The 24,214-nt window shown below is 41.5% G+C and overlaps 1 protein-coding gene across 3 annotated transcripts; it reads left to right on the top strand.

The window, feature by feature from the left end:
• Positions 1–5,009: 5,009 nt before the first annotated feature.
• Positions 5,010–24,125, top strand: LOC110987654 (solute carrier organic anion transporter family member 2A1-like). 3 transcript variants are annotated; one of them, XM_022250567.2, is made up of 12 exons: positions 5,010–5,150; positions 7,336–7,739; positions 16,226–16,392; positions 16,795–16,992; positions 17,562–17,930; positions 18,201–18,365; positions 18,489–18,708; positions 19,083–19,227; positions 19,414–19,601; positions 20,918–20,982; positions 23,166–23,362; positions 23,964–24,125. In XM_022250567.2, exons 2-12 carry the CDS (start codon positions 7,369–7,371, stop codon positions 24,081–24,083), a joined length of 2,205 nt encoding a protein of 734 aa, XP_022106259.2. In that variant the 5' UTR covers positions 5,010–5,150; positions 7,336–7,368; the 3' UTR covers positions 24,084–24,125. The 3 variants fall into 3 exon arrangements, with proteins under 3 accessions (XP_022106259.2, XP_022106261.2, XP_022106260.2); XM_022250569.2 differs by having other exon boundaries at positions 5,135–5,245; XM_022250568.2 differs by lacking the exon at positions 5,010–5,150 and adding an exon at positions 7,095–7,220.
• Positions 24,126–24,214: the final 89 nt, after the last annotated feature.

The raw sequence follows: 24,214 nt of genomic DNA, 5'->3' as shown, positions 1-24,214 counted from the left end.
CGCCTGACCGTGCGTTCTGCGTTCATGTAATACACCACAGAAACCTCATTGTGCAGAAATTATGGCACCAGCTAAATTTCCCAATTACAGACATGAAAGTTTTGTTGTCACATGGAGCCCGAATTTATGTGCCATTTCATGTGTGGGTTTTGACTTAAGACATAATCAATAATCAAAGTAATTGTGGTATTTAATGTATTGTGTAGGCTATACGTAACAGCATTTACAAATGAAGGCTTATTACTCCCAGCATCTACAGACGATACAACCTTGTCCCTCCAATATTTATGTTTAACGTGTCAGTACATTCCCTTAACAATTTCAATGTCATGCAAATACCCCCTGCCAGTTTCTCTTCAAACAAAACCTGCCCATTCACCCAATTTCTTTGCTAATCTTGTTGACATCCTGATATCTACACATTTCTTAATGTCTTCAAGAGAGGGTCCATTTGTTCCAGTGATTAAGAAAACATCATCCAAGTCAACACTCAAACTTAGATAACACCCGAAAATTTGATGAAGAAACATTTCTGGCAATGGAACATATTAGCGATGCTTATCTGCTCAATTTGCTACTTAATCAGTGACGATCCACCAAAGTACAATCCCTCAAAAGATAAAAAAATAAACCTTTCAGGTTGATCTTCTTAACAATTGATAGAAATTTTCCTGTAATTAATCTAGAATTTCTTTTAACTAGTTCTCTTGCACGCATGGTTGTAGAATGTGTTAACTTTTTGGCGTAACTCTGATCATTTTTATTCTACTTCAGGCCTAATTTTGATCAAATTTCCTGAAGATTTTTCAGCTAGCGTGCAAGTCTCTCCCATGAGAGCCAGGACAGTTTGGTCATACTCATTGGGAAGAGAAATGCAGATAGAGGGTGAGACATGTCTCAAAAGAGGTCCAACCTTGTTCGCATATTCCCGATCTAATTTACCTTTTTACAATTTATTCTCCGATGAGGATGCACAGCCTTTGACGAATGTGGCAGAAAATTCTTGACAGGTTACCCTGTCAAGGATTTCGCTGTACACGGCTTGTTGAAAATTGGTCATTACAATTCAGGACAACACGGCACGTCTTCACTCAGGTCAACCTGCTATTAGCGGATGGAGTTTTCCTTATCATTCAAAGGATGCTTCTAGCAACAAATATTTGTGCCAATGTTTCTTCAATACTATCTGGGAAAGGTAAGATGCGTGTAAGGCCTGGAAGTCCTTGATTAATTGAATTCCCGCTTGAAAATAAAGCTGAACTCCTACTTCACAAAGTATTTATCTTTCCCGCGTATAGCGCAACGCTTGACGTAAGTAATTTTACAGAGGGCGCTATGGCGAAACAACGTGGTCCAACATCGTCTGTATTTTTCAGCAAAAACACTTTTGTTGAATTCGGACAAAGCAACTATAAAGTGTTAAGAAACACTTAGTATATAGTGCTTACCGTACATCGTTGTCCTAGACGGAAATTTGGTGTGGGAATTCGAGCTAAGCTGCGTAGCTATCCTCCCCAATTAGTTTCTTCATCAAGAACGTCTACAGGCGTAAATCGATGATGCGCGCATCAAGTTTTCATTGCTGCCGTTTGAAGCGTTGTACGTTAAGTACCAGGCTTGAAATGGGACAGAGGGGTACCCCCCCCCGACAAGTCCAATCCCTATACACAATCTAGCCTATTGTTACCTAACACATCCCCCTGGAAGTCTGAAAAGAATTCCTGAGATACCAATATAAGAAATAACAACGACCAACACAAAGGCGGGGGTGCTCTCTATCCCAAAGTTTGCTTCATTATGCGTTGCCACTGTGACGCCGACCGACTTTTGCCAAAGGTCGCTCCGGCCTCCCGACCAAACCCTTTGTTAAGCCCAGACAGTGGCTATCCGGTAAACCTATGTGGTGGGTCCGTTTGGGGAGCCGTATGCCGTCAATGCGTGGTGCTCAGTCTCTCTTATCTTCAGGACGGGCACTTCATCAGACTTCAGGGACGGACATTGAGGAACTGACTGGACAGGCAGACGGAGAAGTTATGGACACCGATACCTTTATTCCTCGGGTTCAAATGGCAATCACAAGGTTTTAAATTTCATTTCATTTATTTCAACTTTCGGGATCAACATTTCACGGAATACAACAAAAGTTACAAGAGAGAGAGAGAATACACAAGACATACAAAGGACAAATAAACAGTATTTAACCAGCTCCCGCTGGATTACCCTAAAGAATCATGGTTTCTATCGAGGGGCTCTCCAACTGGTTAAACGGGAAACAATAAGAACAGTAATAAATATAGATCGATACATAAATAGATTTGCCTTTTATGGCAGTAACATAAATTGTAATGTAACATAACTTATAGCTTAAATAAAGAAATGATGTGAGAAAAAGCTGTACTTGTTTATTAACATTATCATGAAAAACAAACTAACTCTCATCAAAAACAAAGACAAAACAAAAACTACAACCAAAATAAAAACGAAATCAAAAACCAAAGGGGGGGAGGCAGCTGAATGCCTGCAACTCCCATCCGGGCTAAACCTTAAACTGGGCAACTTTCAGTGGGAATATAATTCATGATGGCAATAAATTGTCTGAATGGCACAGGAGATAGGGTCTTGGTGAAAGAGGTGATCACCTAAAGAATTAAGGAAGTCTTTTGGATAGGTTTCCAGAAAAAGATTTTGGAGGTCACCTGGAAGTGAATTGAACAATCTTGGAAAGAGAGTAAAAAGAGAAAATTTCACAGAGTTAGTACGGCAGTATTGATGTTTGAAGAGCAACGAGTCTGTCTTTCTTGTGTTGGGCTGTGGAAGAAGGTGTGACGGGATATTAATATATTTGTAGAGGCATTTGATGGCAAAAGAAACACTCAAGTATGAGTCGGTTGAAGAGAGGGGGAGTTTAGGTTTACTGATCTCCTCCTAATTGGCAAGAAATAGTTAAAGGTGGCACCTTCGCAGAGGGTACGGACTGTAAAACACAGCCAAAACTCCTGGCCCACAGCGCGAACTACACAGTATGAACGTCCGATCCGTGTCGAAAGCTACACGGTTCCAACCCGTGTTGACTTCTTAAAATTTCAACGCGGTTCAATGCCACTCCATTTTCACACTGCTGGACACATCGCCGGCATTTTTGCTATACGTGTAATGTTTGCACCCGTGTATTGCGCGATCCTTTCACACTTACGATACACCCATGCGTCCGACACGGGTTAAATTGCTTATTTTGAGAAACCCCTTTGCTATTTCTTGTCGTACCATCAAGCTGGCTTTGGATGGAGCTGTCAGCCCAGCCCTCTTTCCATGTCGGCCTTTTTTTCAGATTGAGAGCCTTTATCTGACATTTTGGATGTTTTTTTGTAAGAGCAAAATCAAAGTCGGTATAACGTAAATTCGTTTGTTCGTTGGCGTCCTATATTACTACAGTGTACATGTGAGTTCGCCCACACGATATTTACAACAATAACCCATTTACGTTCACACTACGACTTTCAACACGTGTCTGACATCTCAACACGGGCCGGTGCTGTGTTCAGATGGTGTAGTGTGAAAAGGTCTGTGACTTTTACACGGGTCGGACCCGTGTCCAACCATAATAGAGTAGTGTCCTTGCTCTATGGTCCAACCCGTAGATTTTTCGTAGTGTGAAAAGGCCTCAAGAGAACTTCAGGGATCTCCGGCCAGCATACAAAACCAGATTCCCCCGGAGAACAACGAACAGGTCCCCAGTGCGTCCTCAGCTCCGATCCCCTATCTTTCCTACCCAGCAGTTCAGCACCCATGTCCAGCTTGTCCACGTTCACTCCAGACACAGAGCAGCGATTCTCATACACGTCCTTAATTCTCCACGACACACCGCTATCATCTCCCCCGCCGCGCTCACACAGTCCCGCCGACTGGGGGAGCTGCGTAAGCAGCCACTAGGGGTGCACCACTACAAATAAATTCCCATAGACAGCAGTGATAAATCCCCATACTTCACAAATATTTTAAAAATACTCACAACTCTCAGAGGTGTTCAGGCTGCACAGAAAAATGATGTTCCACATGTCCCCTTTTATTTTCCTTTCAATTTTTGGGGGGTTGACCAATGAATTTTTGAGAAATTTTCACCAGAAGCAGACCACCCCTAAAATGCAGAAAATGTCCCTGTCCAGAAAAGTAGCCATTTTGAAAAACCCTCCCTCGGCAAAATGGCTCAAATAAGGCCACTTTCAAACCCGATTGCATCCACATTGCTCAGAATTGGAAGCCCCGAGTCCGGCCCACAGGTCCAGTCTCATATTTCTTCAATTCCTCAGTTCCATGGCTCTCAGGACCCTCTAATATAGAATAATTTGAGTGTATAACTTTTATTAATGAGCTCGGCGGACATATTTCTGGTTCAAGCGCTCATGCCTTTGACACACTAATTGTGCGCGTGACTGTTTTCAACCGATATGGGGTACTTCTGCATGGTGATATGACTGATGTAGGCCTATTACATAAAACAGCACCACTGTCTCCACTACCCGGAACTGCGGTATCAAAAGATGTACTTTGTGTAATTGTACTTTTCTTTGGTTTGTTTTCGTTCTTTCTTCTTGTCCATTTTATATTTTTATTGTTGGAACTTACAGTCATGTAAAACAAGTCGGGACCTACAGTCATATAAAACAGCCTGTTGCTAATATGATGATCTTGCCTAGGTATATTTTGATAAATAAATAAATTTACTGACTAATTGCATAATGTGTTAATTCATGTGAGTTTGTTTGTGCAAATCCCGGGGTCAGTGTTAGATAAGCTAAAATCTGCGTACCCTTTTTCGGTCACGGCTGTTTTTGTCAATAAATAATAGGCTTATTTATTTCACTCCTCCGGGTGAACTTTTGGTACGCTTTACAAACTTGTAAAAAGATCAAGTTTTCTTGTGCGGTTTGACCGGGGTTTTTTTAGAGACCTCCGTTGTTCCAGAGAATGAATAGAATTCGACCTTCAACAGTTCAGTTTGAGCTCCGAACGTGACGGTGCAGTTTTGGAAGCAGAAATAACGCTTCTACGAGTGTCAGTAAACCCCTTAGCTAACACTTTGTTATGAAACAAATCTTTCAAGAGGCTCAGACGGAAGCAAACTAGTAGTTATGCCAAGGCCTACAGACAGGGTAAGTTGTCAACAGCTTTCTGTGAAAAGTTCGTCTCAAGGCGGCCTTCTGTTATTTCTCAGTTTCTGGCCAATTTTACTGCTGCAGCACTTCAAGTGAGTTAGTCTGAAACAACGTTTTACTTGTAAACTAGGTTTGGGTCTTTGTTGTTTATATTTCGAAACTATTTCTGTGACGTTGTGACGTACAGTTTGCTGTAGATTCGTAACAACGACTAGATTACCCCGATTCGTGTTCTCCTTTCCCCCTCTGAACGGTTTAGTAGTTGTGACCGGAGTGTCGGGGTATATATTTGAGGCCGTGGCGCTGATTCTACTGGGCCTTTTAACAGGCACATTGGGCAAATTTATTAACGGATATCAGAAACACCCACCGTCTGGTCTTATTGTGTATGTTTGCCTTTCTCCGTAGAAAATGGCGCATAGTTTATCTCTCGTTTTGTTTCAGAATCAATGATCTATAAAGCAAGATTTTCAACAAAGATTAGAATTTTCTCTTCACCTTTCAATGAGGAATAAATTTGATGTGTTTTGGCTACTTTTCTGTGTCTACGTTTTCCCCAGTCTCTCTTATATGTTAGATAATAATTTAATTGAATTGACATAAACTCGGGTACATCTTCGCGTTGTACCAAGATCATACCGGTCCTGAGGTGACAGATTTGTCAGGCTTACTGCCAGCTGTTAGGGTATGCGGCCCGGCACATTTATCTCAGTTCGTTTAAAACGGCCATCAAAGATACTTATATAATCTTGCTTAAAGAGCTAGGCTGCTTGTAAATTTTCTTGTGTTGTAAATGTTTTTAGCGCTATAAGCAATTTTAGGAGGATGTGTGCGCTTTATAAAAATTCTTTATTGTTATCACTGAACTCCAAAATTTGCATCGTAATTTCAATCCAAGGTTGCTCATTCATCACATGAAACAGCAATACCGTAAAGTGGGCATTTCGGAATGATTCATACACAAGAACATGTAAAGATCAGTGAACCTCATTTTGAGTGGATTGTAAAGTGGTTCGAAAAGTGCTAACCATACTTTCATATAGGATTGATATAGCATTCCTCAATTTCATTGAGTCCTGTAGTGGTTTTAGTCCGGAAGATTTCGCTGCAATGACACACGTATAATTATGGCCCAAAGGCACAAGAGGGATTCAGCACAGACCTATTGACTGTAGGAATACTGTCAATGTTAAACGTTTCACCATGGAGCTATTATGTGTTTAATAGCTCCATGGTTTCACGTAGCCAAAACCCGTTATATCCAGTAAGATATTGGACGGAGGGGTACCCCCCATATGTCCAATCCCTATACATAGAGTATTGTGACCTGACACATCCCCCTCATGTCTGTAAAGAATTCCGGAGATTCTGATTAAACAATGACCAACACAAAGGTGTGGCGGGTACTCTCCGTCCCATATCTTGCTTCATCTTGCACAAAATGGAACAAAGGTGTGCACTCAGGCGAAGTGTTGACAGAGAGCGTCATAGACTGGGGACATCACGTTCGTGCAACAGTGGGAAAAAGTCAGAGAATAGAACTCGTAACTATAGATTCGTGCAAGAATCTACAGTGTTTGTCCATTTTCTATGACTTAAGGAAGGCCTCTATGGGTCACAGTTATTAAGTTAACTTTTTCTTTTCCTGGCATTTGCTGATGGCTTACTTTCTATAGTCCTTGTTTTCACTTATGTTGATAGATATATGTCCTGTCTTTGTATTATGTGTCTCTGATGAATGCCGAATGAATAATAATGATAATAATACAAATAATGACCAAGAATTGAATGCATGTAGCACGTTCATTTAGACATTACGTCATTACGTGCGCTTGGTTGCGATACGATTAGTCTGCATTTAGTTTTTTAGTCTCTGCAGCTAATCGCAAGTTAAACGCTAGTGTGTACTTTCAGGATTATTCTTGGTACTGAGAAATGTTTACCAGATATTACCTTCTGATAAGCTAGACTAGACAGCACTGTAGGACCTGCTCTGTTACCTTTGGAATTATCTGGGCAAAGGGTACTCTTAGAGCGTTGATGTCTAATTGTCAGAGTTTTATCAAGGTACAGTCTCACACTCGTTTCATGAATTTCTCTTCGGATTTTTGTTGTTGTTGTTTTGTATTTTTACAGTCGTGCCATAAAATTCGCTACAGTGAAAGGTCATTTTTGTTCACAGGGTTGATACATACCTCACAGCGGACTGACCAAAATGCAGCACACGAATGAAGGTAGGAGCCCTTCGGAATCGAAATATCGGGAACTTCCTACTCAAGAACAAAATGGCAACTACTCCATCGTTGACGACAATCCTGACGACGAGGCAGGTGTGCGTGCGCAGTGCGGACTCGGCGGCCTGAGGTGTCGCATTCTCCAGGTGCTGGCGCATCCTAACGCGTACGTTCTCTGCGCAGGGTTGCTGTTCGTATCGACGGTGGGAGCCAGTGGGATATACGTGGCTGGTGTTGTCTCCACGATCGAGAAAAGGTTTCAGCTGAGGAGCTCCGAATCTGGTCTCCTGATGTCTATGAATGACATCTCGTCATTGTGTGGTGTGCTGTTTGTAACACACTTTGGTGGAAGGTTAGTGTATCAGTTCACAATAGAGATGTATTTACGCAGTCACACACATATTCAAATATGGACTGCTCCGAGTAGTGTAGTAAACCTACCATCCCAAGCTGATCCATGGAGAATCATATTTTGCCGAGCCAAAGCCAATGGAAAATGGAATGCTCCCTGGATCACCGAGGAAGGCTAGACCACGAAATAAAGCATTGGGCATTTGTTTTGTAACACTTCTCCCAAAGATTGTACTTGATTTAAGTAGTGAATGCTAGTGATTAATTAATTTGAATAAGAATGTGTTGAAAATTTACCACCACTTTTCCAAACTACCTTTTTGCGAAATGTTTAGCCCAGCTGTGTAGCGCTAGCGCTTCAGGATGCGCGTGACGCGCAACGCAGACAACTGTATGTATTTGTGCAAAATATTTTGATGGTTGATGATGGTTGCACTCATTGATCTCCATTATATAGACTGGATAGGACATCGCGCAATGTTTGTGCACAAAATGCGCGTCCGAACAATGGCGGCGCTTCAGGATGGTAATGCGATGCTGTATGCTGTGCACTTCTGGTCAACAAAACCTTTTTCTCATGGGATGATTGCTAAGCCGGGCCTCGGCCTCCCTCCCGAAAACAAGCCAAAAATATACAGAAAATGCAAAAATATCATTTCCGGCAATAACTGACCATTTTCTTATAAACTAACCCACTCGAAAGCGATAATTTTAACTTGTTTTTGTGTGGATTCCACTATGACATGCAAGAAGTTTTGTCAGTAAATATGATATCCAAACTGTACATGTGTTTTTCTGTCTTGTTTCGATGAGCCAACACTAACAAAAATCATCAGTAAATTGATTTTAATTTTACACACTCTCGGGAAAAATTGTACTAAATAAAATTCATTCATATATTGAGTAAATTTGATTGAAAACCGACATGCGGCATACGGAAGTGTGAGAATCTTTTCTGTGAGCACAAAGTGAGCGCAGCTTTAAATGAGCGACTGAACTACCTTACTGACGTTTTTAAAACAGACACTTACTCAGCTTAAAAAATTTGACTTCACAACCTGACTTAAAGATTTACATTTAACAACTACTTTCCGGCATAAAAAAGTCAGTTTTGACTGAGAACGAATAATTTTTTTATGTAGACAAAGTTTCTTTCATTGCCTTGACTTTGAATTCCCTTGTTTGTAACTTCATTCAACAGAAACGTCAGCACTCTGCTTATCACTTTGGTTTCATATCTGCCCCGAAGAAGAATTCTGTCACTCATGTCACATCGTCTGTCACACGATTTGGGTTCAATGCGTCTGCATATCCGAAGAACACAAATCATGGTTTACTTGGAGATTTTTCCGGTGAAATCTGGGGAAAATAAATGACATATAAGTCGTTCAGTTTTGAAACCACTTGCCAATGAGTAACATTTCAGACGGTCCCAACCTCGAGATAGTTAAGTTTCATATACAAAGCCTGATAGGCTAGATAGACTGTCATAAATTTCTTACTAGGCTTAAAGTTAAGCAGTATAAGGTACAACTTGAGAAACTTTCTGAAACTAAAAAAGTGCGAGTCACGTTTTCTTCTGTTCCTTCTTCCAAACTTGACGTTGATCTCCGGTAATTCACTGCTGCGTACACCTCAACCATTATTCTTTCCAAATTTATCCATTCCAAGTGCAGAATTCGGTTTTTCTTCGAAATCTGACGAATGAAGGACTAAAACCTCAAGTTGTTTTTGAAAAACTCCATTTGAAAGTACATGCAACGAAATTCGCAACGCTCGATATTTACCCTCCTGAAAATAGGCATACATGGGACGCGTTTTGGACGCGAGGTCCTATCAAGTCTGTATCCGGTTCGTAAGTGACTTCGTCACAAAGGGGGACGCGCCACGACTTGCAGGCTCTTATTGGACAATCGCTGAAGTTGCTCGTTAATTTCTGGTTCCACGTAAACGGCGATCAATGGGTGGGTTCGATTAACTTACACGTGTAAGTCAAACTTACAAGAGAGTTTCGTTTAGCCATCACGTGATCGTTGTGCCTGCCCTGGTGTCAGCCACCACTACCCCAGCTGGCGGGCGGGTCTCTGGAGGCTGCCCGGATGTAATGACGTCACGGATGGACCGTTCGAGCATGGACATCAAAGAACGAACGTGGCGGGGACTTGACTTTCTTCCAAGAATGCCTCGGAGAATAAGCTGCCGCGTTCGATTAGCCTCATTTCGAGGCTTCCCTTGCGTGTAACACTGGTGTATTCAGGGAAGCTAATCGAACGCAACCAATGCATGTTACCCTATGGTTGCACTTCACAAATACGCGCCCATAGAGCGCCGCCTGTTGACTCTCGTAGAGAGGTTGGCCTCCGTTTTCTTATACTGGAAATTCAAGATTATTGCCAGAAGATCACTTTTCGTTTCAATTTCATGGGGGTTAGCCACGACAATCTTTTTCCTTCACCTTGAAAGTCCCCAATTCGGGATTTATAGAAAAAGTTATATGATCCCCACTGATTATGGCGTGTCTTATTGTAAAACCCCGTGGGCCGGATCACAAAATATTAATGAGCTCGCGCGCAGAAATACAACCATTTAATGGAATGCACCATGCAGCTTTTGAAATACGCGTGCGATTGACTTTATGCGATTGACGTTTATGTACAGTATATTCATCCCGAATAGCCAGTCAGCGTCATTTTCATATTCAACACGACCAGACTCGTGAAGAAACGCGAACGCAGCCAATGGAGTCGAGGTTGACAAGAATAGTACTTTGGGTTTCCACCACAGTTATAGTAAAAATACGTCATGCCATCTCTGCGCAAAACAACGGGAAAGTCGTCCGTTTAAGTGGCGTGCTGAGCAGTGCAGTCCATGCACGCTTCACGCTGTACGTAACGTGTACTGTACACAGGCCTACACCAAAGATAATAGCACCGTCTATAGTACCGTGCGAGTTAGTCATACTGACATATCAGCACGGAAGACCAACGAAACCGTGCTTGTGTCGTGCTGAAATGTCCGGCTACGTCAGGGGGGCCGGGACCGCTGAGACCGGTCTTGTGCGTGTAACCGTGATTTTGAAAAGTGTGGGCAAACTATGGGTGCGTTCGATTAGCTTCCCTGAATACACCAGTGTTACACCAAGGGAAGCCACGAAATGAGGCTGATCTAACGCTGCAGTGTATTCGCCAGGGCATTCTGGGAAAAAGGTCAAGTCCCTGTCACGTTCCATCATTTCCATGCTCGAGCAGTCCATCCGTGACGTCATTACACTCGGGCAGCCTCCAGAAACCCACTCTGCACCTGGGGTAGTGGTGGCTGACACTAGGGCGGGCAGGAAGATCACATGATGGCTCTCGTGTAAGTTTGACTTACATGTGTAAGCTAATCGAACGCACCCAATGAGCGAAGCAACGGATGGCAGCGCGTTCAGTGAGCATTTTGCGCAACGCACTTACATTGCCTGTATTTGTTTGCATCTGCTCCCAAAATACGTTCAGTTTTTTGCTCTTCAGTACTGCTATCTTTTCTTTTCAAATGTTGCAACCGCATTGTTTAGAATCCCTAGGGGCCAGATTAAGTATATAGAGGATTTTTTTAAATCGAAAAAAATGGCTTCGTAGAATTTTACGGCTGCGCAAAGTTCCTATACTGAGGGGTGAATTTGCCCATAGTTTTGATTTTAGTCGGGCGCCGCGAAGATCACAAAAAAACCTGTAGTTTTGAATAGGACCTGGCAGTCTGTGCGTTTGTGATCCGCCCTGAGTTGAAGTGCACCCTCGCTGGAGAAAGAAAGACAGACTGGTACGAAGTTTTCCAACTAGGTTCTTGTACTCGTTCGGCGTGCATGCAAAAACCATCACAGTTGCAAAAACTTCGGTGTTAAAAATAACACCGATGGTGTAGAATTAATTTTATTTTTTAGTGGTGTTTATTATAGGCAAGGTTTTTGGTGTTTGAGTTTATCAACAATACGGGAGTTAAATAATTCCCAAATGGTGTTTATTTCGGGCAAGGAATGTGGTGTTAGGTAACACTGTTATTTATCCTTACGAGAACCCACATTTGTACTGGTGTTAATTTTAATACCCGAATGGTGCCATCTAATCCATAGTGCTCATCGGGGAATTTTTTGCCTTTGGTGTTACACAATACCAGGAAATTGAAGAGAGTCTACCAAGAGTTTGAATTCCAAATAACAAAACTATTGACAACAGGACATTTAACTCGAGATATCATTTTTTTATTGCTATTAGTATAATTTGAAATAGCAACAGGTTTTAGTATAAAATCATAATTCAGAATAATATCACTATCATTATAAGATTCACTGCTGCAGAGAATGCAATGAAACTCTTTAAGGGCACATTACAAAAAACTGGAAAATAGAACATAGGAAAAGTAAATCGCCCATGTACATACTGTCCAAACACCACTTAATTAACCAGCAACTTTAATGTTTTACATGTACTCCAACAGATAAATGATAGAAGTAGTATCATCTACCAATATTGTACCTCAAAGCAAAAGAACATGTCTGAGAGATAATATACTGGGTAGAATCACAACATAACAATTTAATTATTTTCTACAGGAAAAGTATAAGTAAATTCTTCAGTACACTGTTTAGAACTATTTCTATAATTGTAGGGTATATTCAAGTGGTTTGGTACTTTTGGCAGCATTATGAAATTAGGCACAGTACTAAATACTAAAATAGTGCCACTTACACCTACAGTGCATCATGCCAAGAATTAGCATGAAAACCACCCTGTTGAAAATTGACGTATGGCTGTGCTGTGTTAACCTTGCACGGAGCAATATCACTCGACCAAATAGTCTGTTCTAAATAAACAGAAAAGAGATTAAACAAATCTAAATTATAAAATAACTTTGGCTATGCTCTCATTCAACTTGTCATACAACCATTTTCCTTTGGAACTACTTGAAAGAATATGTCTCAGAGAGACATACTGGGTAGAATCACCTTTTGGTGTCTTTGGGTAAGGAGGGCTACTTGTTGTGTCTGATTCACTGGAGCTTATTGCCAGGGTAATGTCACTTGCAATTCTTGGATCGAAACCTGTGGAGCTGGGAATTGCAAGTAAACGAAACGTCAAAGAGGTCATTAGTCTTCAAACTGTTCAAATACCTACTTAAAAAGAATATACCAATACATACCAGTTATTTACGACAGTGTTAGGGGGCCTGGCCCATGCAGTGTGTTGGCCTTTGTTAAAGAAGCAATCAATTATGAAACCATTGTATTTTTCTGAAAGAGTACCGTACAAAGATATGATTTGGCAAACTATGCAAGAAATGTATGAAAGTTTATATTTTCAATGTTCCCCCTTTTAAAAAAGAATTGACATGCAAATTTACATGTACAGTGTGTTTTTGACCAAAAGTGAAGAGCATCATTGAAAGATGCTATCATAAACATAAACCAGGTTTACGTACATGCATGTAGCTGGCCCTTATGAGGGAACACTGGGTACATGGCATGTCAATATTAAGCCTTCTGACTGTAGTATGGAATTATTATATTGGCTGAAATGTAATGTGTGTTTGGTTCTGTAGATAGTTTGCCTTTAGTTTTACCGCGGATGGAGTCTTTTTACAGGTATTCTTTTTTCCAGGCTGTGTGCCTGTCATGTATAAGAAATACTCACGCACATATCAACGTGTAGACCCATCTTGTGCAGGACATTATCAATGTCTTTCAAAGGAGTGATCTGTCTGAAGGACAGTTCAAGTCTGAAGAGCATCAATCATTTTAAAACACTTACCTGGTTCTTAAATTTCTGCAAGGTCGCCCTTGAACTTCTTTCATTAACACACAATTTCGTCACACACTTGTCACATAGTAAGGTCAAATAACAATCATGGAAAGGTATCAGGCACGCAGGCACGTAAAGTTCAAAGAGAAATATCTAGAGCAGCTAGCATCCCATAATTTTATATTGACCAATCAGAAGGCTTCTTTTCAAAGACGCATGCACTACAAGACAAGTTTAACACCAATTTCATGTAACACCGGTTCTTCTTTTCAATTTCAATGCCTAAGGAATTATTTTGCCTCTCCGTCATACCAAATTCCATTCAAAAAGAATGAAAAAGACTAGTGTTAAAAATTTAACACCACAGGTTTTGCAGTACACATTCTAGAAAAATTCGTTGCACGCACTCAGTTTGCTCCTCGTGAAACGCGCATAAACTTGCAGTGAGTTCGTATCAAAGGACTGTCAATTTCATTAAAAACACTTTTGTTACCGCTCGGAGTGGACAGCTCTTTTGGCTGTGTACAACTAGATAGCTAAAACTGCGAATGCCATGCGACAAGTATGGGTAAAAGGATGAATGGCTTATAAACGAATCCCCGTGACCAGAATTGGACTGGTCCCCATTTATTTAGAGACCGATAGCTACCTGGTGACTGGAGTCCGTGGTTGTGCAGTTACTTTCTGTATTCAGAGAGATGATGTTTACATACAACCTTTCGTGCACGTTACAGCCGAATACATGGATCTCCAGAAAACTTAAGAAGTGTTTTTCCCCTTGTAATTATGGAAGCGGTTAGCCCTAAAAAGTTATGTTGCATGTGGAAATGACTCAGTAGACAGAATATTAATCCATTTTAGAAATTCTTCCAAAGTTTCGTCACGTAACAGTGTTGCCATGTAGAAATCTTTATTTGCTAAACATTAAACCGGCAGGATTCCTCCGGAATCACTACTCGCTACCGGTCCCTACATTCGGATCGGAGGACGTCTGTAAGACGTCTGCAGACTACGCACAGGATTGGAACCAGTCTAACACGGCTCTTTTCAACCGATGAGGGGATGGTTCTGCTCCTGGCGGATAGGATGCTGGGCAACCTTAACTCCGTGGGCCAGCGTTCTCACTCCTTCAGTAGATCGCGTAAGGCATGGTGGGAACCAACATGGCGCGGCAAGATATCGTACCGATGGGAACGAGGTTGGGGTTCTAGGACTTGCCAAAGTATGCGCGCGCAAAAGTTAAGAATTACGTGTCAGTATAATGACCTCGCAAGAATGGCGTCACCTCAGTTAGTCTGGATACCAGACCCAATGATTCTGACTACTTTACGAATCAAGGGTCCGGTGTCACCCAGTGTCCACGTGACCAAGACTGGAGGAATTCATCAAGTTTTCCGGAAATAGCCGAAATATTCCGACGTCGTCCCATCTATATTCGGCATGTTCGGATGGTACTGTTGATGTTAAGTCATTCCCGGCTGTGTGGGAAGGCTAGCTGTTGAACGTAAACTCCCGTAGGCCTATTTATTCTGATTACAGCTGTTGATCCTACAATATTTGACTTTACACTGCAATCGAAGGTCACTTTGGCCGAAATCAATGCCAGCTTTTTTATAGGCCAAATTCAGAATATAATGCCCACACATACAGGGTGCACCATTGTAATGAAATCGAAAACACCCTCAACTTGTGACCCCTGACCCTTGTGTCATATCTGTTTATATCCGTGGGTGATGCGTGGCCTAAGATTTTTTATCAAGGGTCGTCAGGGAATCTTTGGGCAGGGATCCAGACTACTCCACAGTTTCCTCTGTAAGTGGATTCAGTGTGCATTTTGTGCGTAACAACGCGCTTACATTGCCCGTATTTGTATATACATACAGTTAAGCCCAAAAATATTCATACCTTATGTGGAAATTGATATTTTCATATTTTAGTGTATGAAATGGAGGACTGAGATCACTTTGGTCTTATTCCATTTTATTATGGTAGAATACAAAGCAATGCAGCAATTTTGGTTTCTTTATTGTCGACTTAAAGGTTACATAATCTACAACCCAGTGCCAGTCTAGTACCAGGACTAGACTGGCACTGGGTTTACATCCTATGTTTCGTTACAATATTAGTGATGCCACTTAGTTAGTTTACAATGTACCGATCAGATATATGGATTCAGCCACGGTTAAGTCTTGTCTCATTCCTGTATATTTAATGTTTGTATAGTCCTTGTCAGTCCCAGATCGGGGTAGAAAAGCTTGAAGCTTCACCCACTTACCTAGATGTTGCCCTCTGTTTTCTGCTCAAGTGTTAATTTTAATTGTTCCGTGTAATGATTCAATTGTTAAATTGCATTTTGAATCTAATAACGTGCAATTTTGTCTCCATTAAGTATAGCACTGTACTATCTATGTGTCTTTTAGGGCAATGTAGACATAAAATGTGCAAAAAAACTTAGTTCAAGACTTCATTCACAGCAAAACGTTGAGTCAGTCATATAATGGAAGTTTTTGAGCGGCAAGCAGTCACAAGTAGACTTACTTTGTGTTTGGTTGTAGTCCTCACAATTTCATTATATTTACAGTGAGTGACACATTTTCTCTTTCCTAACTCAAAGAGGACATTATGGCCTTATCCAAGTAAATGCCCACGGGATAGGCAATGATAGTTAACGACTATGATTTTTTTCCCCAAACTTCATGGAATCCTGAAGATCACATAGGCCAAGAATAGTCGGGATATCGGGCCTGGTGGTTGCTCTCGGGTCTTTCTTGGCAGCCCTTCCCCAGTTCATATTCGACAACCCCACCCTAGATGAACTTTTCGTCAACAGCGCCAACCAATCGGAAGGCACTTCAGGAGCATCACTGTACGAAAAAGGTGCAGTATTGAAATGCTTAACATATTAATGTCATAAGTAACATGTAATTAAAGGCTCTCGTTTTCATCGGAGTAGTAATTAAAGGTTCTCATTTCCATCAGCGTACAGAACATCAAAGATTTACATGTACTTATATACCTGAGGTAGTGCATTTTTACGTTTGCTTAAAAAATAGAGTTCCAGAATTGCCCCCCCCCCATCAAATCAACCACTTTATGGAATAATTTGCTATTTGACACATGTCACAATTCTTTCCTTATTCTTGTCCTTCACCGATGAGCCGGAGACTTTTTTTCTTTCTCTTTTTTATTTCCTTGCAATGTAAATTGCATTATCAAAACCTTCGGCGGCTAACAACAACAATGGGATTTCCTCTCTGCTCATTAAACGTTCTAAATCAGATTTACTCTGCAACGCTAAGGCGAATGCCAGTCCGTGCACCGTAGAGGAGATTGAAGCGTCAGGGTCCCAGTTCGCCAAGACGTGGCCAATCATTTTAGGCCAACTGCTCAGTGGACTTGGCGGCGCTGCCATATTGCCACTGTCTGTGACGTACATTGATGATGCAGTGGAGAAGACCATCCTACCAATCTACATGGGTTTGTACTATTCATTCATAAATACCTCAGACAGTCTCCTTATTCAACAACGTGCAACTTGACCGAGTATTAATCTTTGATAATGCCGCTGAGAAGTGATAACGCCAGCTGCGTAAATCACGCGCTGGCACCTGGATACGAGACAGTTTAATCGATTCTGATTGGTCAAGAGTCTGTGTGTATGCGGCTCGCAAAGAGTGCGCCAAGTCCATATAAGGACATTCCGTTTTGGACAACTTGCAAAGGAATATACCATAAAATGAACAGGGGTGCTCGGGAAACTGAAAGTAAAATTATATGACAAAATCGTTGGAGATCCATTATATTTTGACTTCTTTTGACTCTCTGGCCAAAAAAAGGTATTTATGAATGTGAATAAATACGCGCTTGGCCGGTCTTAAACCAACGTTTTAAGACACCGACCCTATACGCACCTTTAACAACACAAAGTAAGACTCCGGGTACTACCCCAGCTTTGTGCTTATTAGCAAACGGGTCCTGAGAGAGTATTTGGTAAGACGTGCACAAATTCACACCATCTAAGACGACTGTTTTTGACGTTCCAACAGCTTTGATGTTTCTACCCATGGCAATTGCACCCTTGTTCGGTTTTTCGATCAGCGGTTATTGCCTTTCACTCTTCGTGGACTTCTACAAGGCAGATACATCGGAGCTGGGTATCAGCCCTCGGGATCCTCGGTGGCAGGGCGCCTGGTGGCTAGGCTTCATCATCTATGGAGTCATCCTGTGCCTTGTCTCCTTCCCCTTCTTCTTTTTCCCGCGGAAGATGGACAAGCCGAAGTCCTACTGCTGCTGCACCGGGATGCCCGACTGTTGTAAGGGATGGATAGTACGAGCAAGAGGAGGGCGGGCCGCCATGACGGAAATCGCCACCCATCAGAAAAAGCTCTCCGGAAAGCCAGTGATGGTGATCAAGGGTAAGTAAATGTTAGCCAAGAACGAAGGTCTCCTGTGATTCAATCTTCCAAACCTGTAATAAAGTCCCGACGTCATGTCTATTCTGAGATTCATGGTTGAGGAACCACTGTGCTCTCGAAAAACGAGCTAGGTTAGTGTTTTCTAGAACCCGGTTGTGGTTCTCTGCAGAATCTCAGAAATTTACAAAAAGAGAGATTTTGTACATGGGACTGCATGGAGCGGTTCCATCAACATGTCTTTACTTTCTCGGCCATTTGATACTGTTTCAGAATTTCTGGCGTCACTGCGTCGGCTCCTTTTTAACCCTACCTACATGTTCTCACTTCTTGGGTACTGCCTGCTGGTGATTTCATTTTCCGGGTTTGGAATATTTTCCGCCAAGTACATCCAGTACGAATTCGGCATAAGTCCCTCAACGGCTGGGCTTTTACTGGGTAAGAAAGCGCCAAAATAGGCTACACTTTTAAAAGAACTGTAATTGAAATAGACATTTTAATCAAAGTGCTATAATAAACATATTCGTTTTTAAAAGACCTAACTTTTACCATCTCACTTAGGCTTTACAGTCATGCCCGGTAGCCTAATTGGCATCCTCCTTGGCGGTGTATTAACCTCTCGGATGGCAGGGAGCCAGCGAGGCTATGCACAACTCACTCTTGGTATCCATGTTCTGTGCGTGTTGTCGTATTGTATCATGTTGTTCTTTGGATGTCCCAACATCAAAATTGCCGGACTGACAACTCAATATGGCACCAATGGCGCAGCGAGTGGAAATGGGTGAGGTCAACTACATTGTTTTGTTCTTTTTAGCGCTCCTTTCACATTCAGTTACTTTGAACTCTATTTTAAAGTTTGAAGTGATACCAAAACCAAAACAATCGAGCTTTACTAAAAACGATAGCAAAAGTGGCTCTGACATAGATGCAGTTAAAAGTGCTAATTTTCAAAAGCAGACACCCCATATTTTTTAAAATCTACCCTTAACCGACAAGTTCTGTATCTATATTTATTCAGTACCTGACATAAATGAACAGCTTGATATGATGACTGATACGTGCCACTGTTACTCAGTGCATATCGTCAGTGTAGCTCATAAGCCACTGAAAGTGAACTTCTATGGGTGTTTCTTGTTTCATTTCCGCATGTATTAGTTTGGAGGTATTCTCAACCTGTAACATGGACTGCTCTTGCGAGAGGGGGACTTATGCACCAGTCTGCGGCTCTGACAATGTCACATACGTCACTGCTTGCTTTGCTGGTTGTAAAACAGTGTTTGAAGAACAACATAATACAACGGTAGGTGCATCTAAGACAAGAAAGGAGCAACAGAATCTAGACCTATTTGTTATACAACGAGATTTGTTATGTGAAGTAATATTTCTCGTTTATTGTGGAAAATTGCTAAGGCTTCTCAGCATTGAAAAGATATGCAGCTGTTGGTTCATTTCATACCTACATCTCATTTTCTTTCTTTTTGGATAGATTTACGAAGGCTGCGCTTGTATTAACCAAACTGCATACAGTTACACGAATGAGTCAACTTTCGATGTGGCATCCAAAGGAGCATGCGCCGCAAACTGTGACCTGCTGATTCCATTCGTCATTTTTCTTTGCCTTGCAACCGGCATCTCGTCGCTTTCATTTAATCCCACCTTCATGATGAAGTTCAGGTGAGAAATATGTGATAAAATAAGGCTAATTTTCAACTTACTTCTTAAGAGTGATATTTCATAGTTATGAAGATAAGCCTTGTTGGAAGACCGTTTATAAGATAATTTTAATAGTTTTTTTTTTACTTAAAAGTACTCCATGTCACTGGTGAGTTTCAACTGATCAACTTACAAGAATTAGAACAACAAGCCGTTTTTTAAAATTTTGACAATATGATTGCGACTGCAGGTGCGCAACTTAGCAGGCGTGGATCAAGAGCAGGTTGGGGTCAACCCCCCCCCCCCGCCGTGCTCATTGCTATTAGATTGCATTGCATTGCGTTGCATTTAGTGGCCGCCATCTAAAAATTGAAAGACCCCCTAAAAATATGCACATACCAAGTAGGGGTCTTACTTTTCGTGCACATTTAGGACAAAACAAAGATATCAAATTAGTCTGTTTAAAGTGTATTGGACACAACAGGAAGGCATTATTTGAAATGGGCAAATTTGAGCACCACAAAACATCTTACCCAACCAAATAGCGCCCTCCTATTGTGTCCGCCACACTATAAATAGGCTAATGGCTTCATCCCTGTTGTATGAACACAATTTCCTGAACCACCCCCCAGCAAAAATTCCTGGATCCGCCCCCAGCATGCACCACGTGACAAATCTCTGTTGTAAATTAGTAAGGTTCTGAAAAGAACTAGGTCACTGGGGTCTTTGTTCCAGGTCGCGGCCCCGTGAACTGGCAAAGAATTGTGATGGTCCAACCGGAAAAATGTATAAACTCAAAATGCCTTGGTGCGCTCAGCCCCTCAGGCAGCTCCCTTAGAAAACCTCAACAGTCCTCCAAAGCTGTGGAGTAAATCTGTGCTGGAAATTGGGGTGGGGTGGGGGATGACTTACCTGGCCAGGGAAATTTGAAAACCGGGGGCGGGGGGACTCCATATACACTGCATAGGGGCGATGTTCATGATAAAGATGTATATCTGTAATGTGTATCAAATTTATGCTGAATCTTACATCAAAGTGGCATATTTACATGACTTATGGCTGTATGAAATTGCTTTCCTATTTTTAGTGATTTTGCAAATATTTTAGTCTTGAGAAATCCTAGAAATTCCTTATAATCCACTTTAATTTTGTTGTTCATCACAAAAAAGGGGGGAATGATTCAATAGCCCACACCCCCATCTCAAAAGTTTGGGGATGTATACCCCGCCCCATCCCCTTGGGATTTACAACCACGCTCCAAAGCCAATTTAGAATGCCCTGAGGTCCAGCCACACTTTTTCTTAAGATTAGTTACTTCTGTCTCTCTGGTTTTCTAGGTCTGTTTTGGACAAAGACAGAGATCTTTCCCTCGGACTGTCATCATTCCTCAGTAAAGTTTTAGGTAGGTATTTCAAGTATTCCCACAAAGTTTAGAATTCTACACAGGGATGTCTACTGCCTCTAGCAAACAGTATATTTTTGCTGTTTTTAGAAATATTCGATGACAGTTTATAAATAAATGTTTATGAGTGCAATGGTAAGAGGAATTTTCATGAGATGCCGGATGGAAATGCATCATTCCACTAGTCGAAGCAGAGTAAAATTGTTTAATTTTACCACTGCAAGAATGTGAAACATTTTTGTACAAATATTGGCATAAATCCTCTTCTATAAGAACAAATGTCCTCTCTTATCAACGTCCGCAACTTTACGAAACAGATTCGTGTATGACGTATATAGACTGGTTATATTTTATAAGAGATGAACTGGTTCAACATTATATTGAGGGCGGGTATACCTGCGATGAAATCTGCTGTGTACTCCAAATTAGACATGACTTGAGTTGCACGTAGGCACACAAGTCTTTTAAACAGTAATGTTTAATACTTTGTCAGCCCAATAAATATTGCTGAAATGGTGGACTACCTGTACTCATCGGCCTATCCACTATGGCATGCACACCCACAAAAACCAACACGTCGTATTTTCTGAAAATTAATCTAAGTGATCACTGCCCCCATAACATTCAATGAACAGTTACTTATCCACAGCACAATTGACAAAAACAATTTGCTGTCAAGTGTTTGTGGATTTCAAGGTGAAATTGAGAGAGGAAAAAATGGAATGTCAGTATCGGCTGGCAGATTTCTTTCCAGAATTTCCTGAAAACAAGTCGGCAGATTTTTACAGTAGGCAAGACTGAATTGCACTGCGGATGTGTTTGCCTACACATTTTTGCGCACAAACATTTTCCCAAAAAAACACTTGGGTGAATACTCAGAGAAAGGCGACACGCGACGGACGACGCACGGCGAACGACGGGCGACGGCAGATATGGCAGTCATAGTTCCGTGTGAGCCGTAAAACAAGTTGTGTGGTAGTAAGGGTATCCTCCACCATTCTTTGCTTCCATTGACTTCCCCTTTTTAAGACTTTTCAAGTCTGATTTCAAGGGACCATGAAATAGAAATATTGTACTAAATTGTACTAAAAACTCTTGAAATTGCACCTCCGGGTTTCAATTTACCTGATTTTTGACTTTTGCTCTGCAATTTTAACTCATACTTTGGAGCTTTTTTAGTGTTTATGCAAATGCACATTTACATATTCATGAGCAAAACTATGATGTCATCCAAGGCACCAAGCCTCAATTTTGCACTATTTGTGCATAGAAAATTCCCAGATTTTTCATTTCCTTTGTCAATTCATTGTTGTGTAAGTATATGGCAATAGGCAAGCAAGCGACCTTTTCACAGGAATGTTTTCATATAGCAAATTTGGAGCTCACAATTTGAACATAAAAGCATGCAAGATGTACCATATCTTCCTTGATCTACATCAAAGGAAAAACAACCTCACTTGTCAAAAAATTCTTCGTCAGTTTGGAAAGTTTCAAAAGTGCACTTTTCAGTTCACATAACTCAAAGCAAGAAGTCAAACAGTCTTCGTACCTATAAGAATAGAACAGAGATACGCAAAAAGTGATTCTAAGAAAAATTCATTTCATGGATCCTTTAATTAAGTAGGCGCCTGAATGCGCGGCTGAAAATACGGCTGGAGACCGACTATTGGGCCGAATAGGTGGCAAGCTTCACGCTGATACGACTAGTGAGTAGTGCCCTGACTGGGTTCTTCAGGACATAGTCAGAAATGATCCCTGTTAATTTCTGTCGACCTTTTGCGCTTGTGGGAAAGCAAAGTTGTTTTAGTGCGGTGTATTTCCTTTTAGACCAGAAAGTAATAGCTATAAAACAAAAGTTTAAAAAAGTGACAAAACTGAGAAAAAATGACGTTGAAATTTGTGCCCCTGTACTTTTTAATGGGCCGCTCAAGCTTGTTGCTTCCACTTGCCATTTATACACTTGCGCACAATAATAATAATTTATTAGCGAACTGGTCCATCACATGTGATCAACGACCCAACAACCAGATGACGAGAATTTATGCAGGTAGTGTATACATGTAAAATGTTCCGTCAAATACCTTATTGGTTGAAGACGCAGACGCACCCATACAACCTTTGCATGAGCGTGGCACCACTTCATTAATGGCTTCTTATCACCGAATAATTCTAAAATCCCACAGGATTCATACCAGCCCCGGTCCTCCTGGGTGCCATCATCGACACTCAGTGCTTGTACTGGCAAGAGTCGTGCGATGTCACAGGAGAATGCTTTCTGTACGACCGGCCTGGCCTCAAGTTCGCCTTCATCGGCTTCACGGCCGGTTTCAGATTTCTGGCCTGGGTGTTTTTCTGTATAAGTTCCGTCTTCATCTTTAAGGTAAACAAGGGCACCCGTCGCGACCATTTCAAGTCAAAACACACAAGTGATCAAAGAGGTACTTATGAGCGCGTCTGACCCTACCTCAAGCGGGATACCAAGTATTGCCTTTCTAATTTCAGTCGACAGATGAGTCTGTAAATGCACTAAAGTTATGATCTCCTCGCAAGAAGAAAGTATCGCGCATTATGTCCTCAACACCTGCAGATCCCACATGCCATGGTGCAAAGCACGCTTGGCTATTTTACAACTGAATGTGCACATCCAAATGGCGTATCATTCGCTTGGTAGTCGTTGCAGTAAGGACCATCATTTCTTTCATGATTAAAGAGTACCAACACTCATAACATACATCATCAGACTTGAAACGCTTTGTTCTCCTTTCCCAATTGCTTTTGTTGTCATTCACTAGCTTCACTGTCATTCCTTAGCACCATGTCCAGTTTTTGTGCCTCCCTCAACTGGTAATATCAAACATGGAAAGCTAGAGTTGTCAATAAAAAACCAAAAACATTAAAGGCAAAACAACCTCATCTTCGTGTGCATTTGGACGAGTCTGCCTTGGTAATCTGGATGGTTTGTGTTTGCATTTTGACTTCAGCAAATGAAATACGAACCAGCGAACGATAAGGACGGAAGGGCAACGCAGAACGGTGAAGACGTCAATGACAGGGCGAATAACGGGCTGAAGAAAATGTCTTCCAAGGAAGCAGATGTGTAATCTCATTACAAGGATAAAACTCCTGGGGCACTGTTCGCCGCTTCGTCGAAGTTTTCCGGATGCCTCTTTTTGTCAATTCTGATTCACTTTTGATAGGCCTGAGAGTTCTCTTTTTGTAAAACTTACGTGGC

The sequence above is a fragment of the Acanthaster planci genome, linkage group LG02, assembly GCF_054643075.1.
Source record: "Acanthaster planci isolate LZ-2023a linkage group LG02, COTS_SCS, whole genome shotgun sequence".
Lineage (NCBI taxonomy): Eukaryota > Metazoa > Echinodermata > Asteroidea > Valvatida > Acanthasteridae > Acanthaster > Acanthaster planci.
The sequence above is the reverse complement of the archived record's forward strand: the minus strand, read 5'-3'. Positions and strand labels throughout refer to the sequence as shown.

What these genes read in the sequence shown, in the direction of transcription:
- LOC110987654 (XM_022250567.2), top strand. Translation starts at nt 7,369, where the DNA reads ATGCAGCACACGAATGAAGGTAGGAGCCCTTCGGAATCGAAATATCGG. An exon ending in GTAACACACTTTGGTGGAAG is followed by an intron (nt 7,740 to 16,225) that starts GTTAGTGTATCA and finishes GGAATCCTGAAG; the next exon opens with ATCACATAGGCCAAGAATAG. An exon ending in ACCTTCATGATGAAGTTCAG is followed by an intron (nt 19,602 to 20,917) that starts GTGAGAAATATG and finishes CTGGTTTTCTAG; the next exon opens with GTCTGTTTTGGACAAAGACA.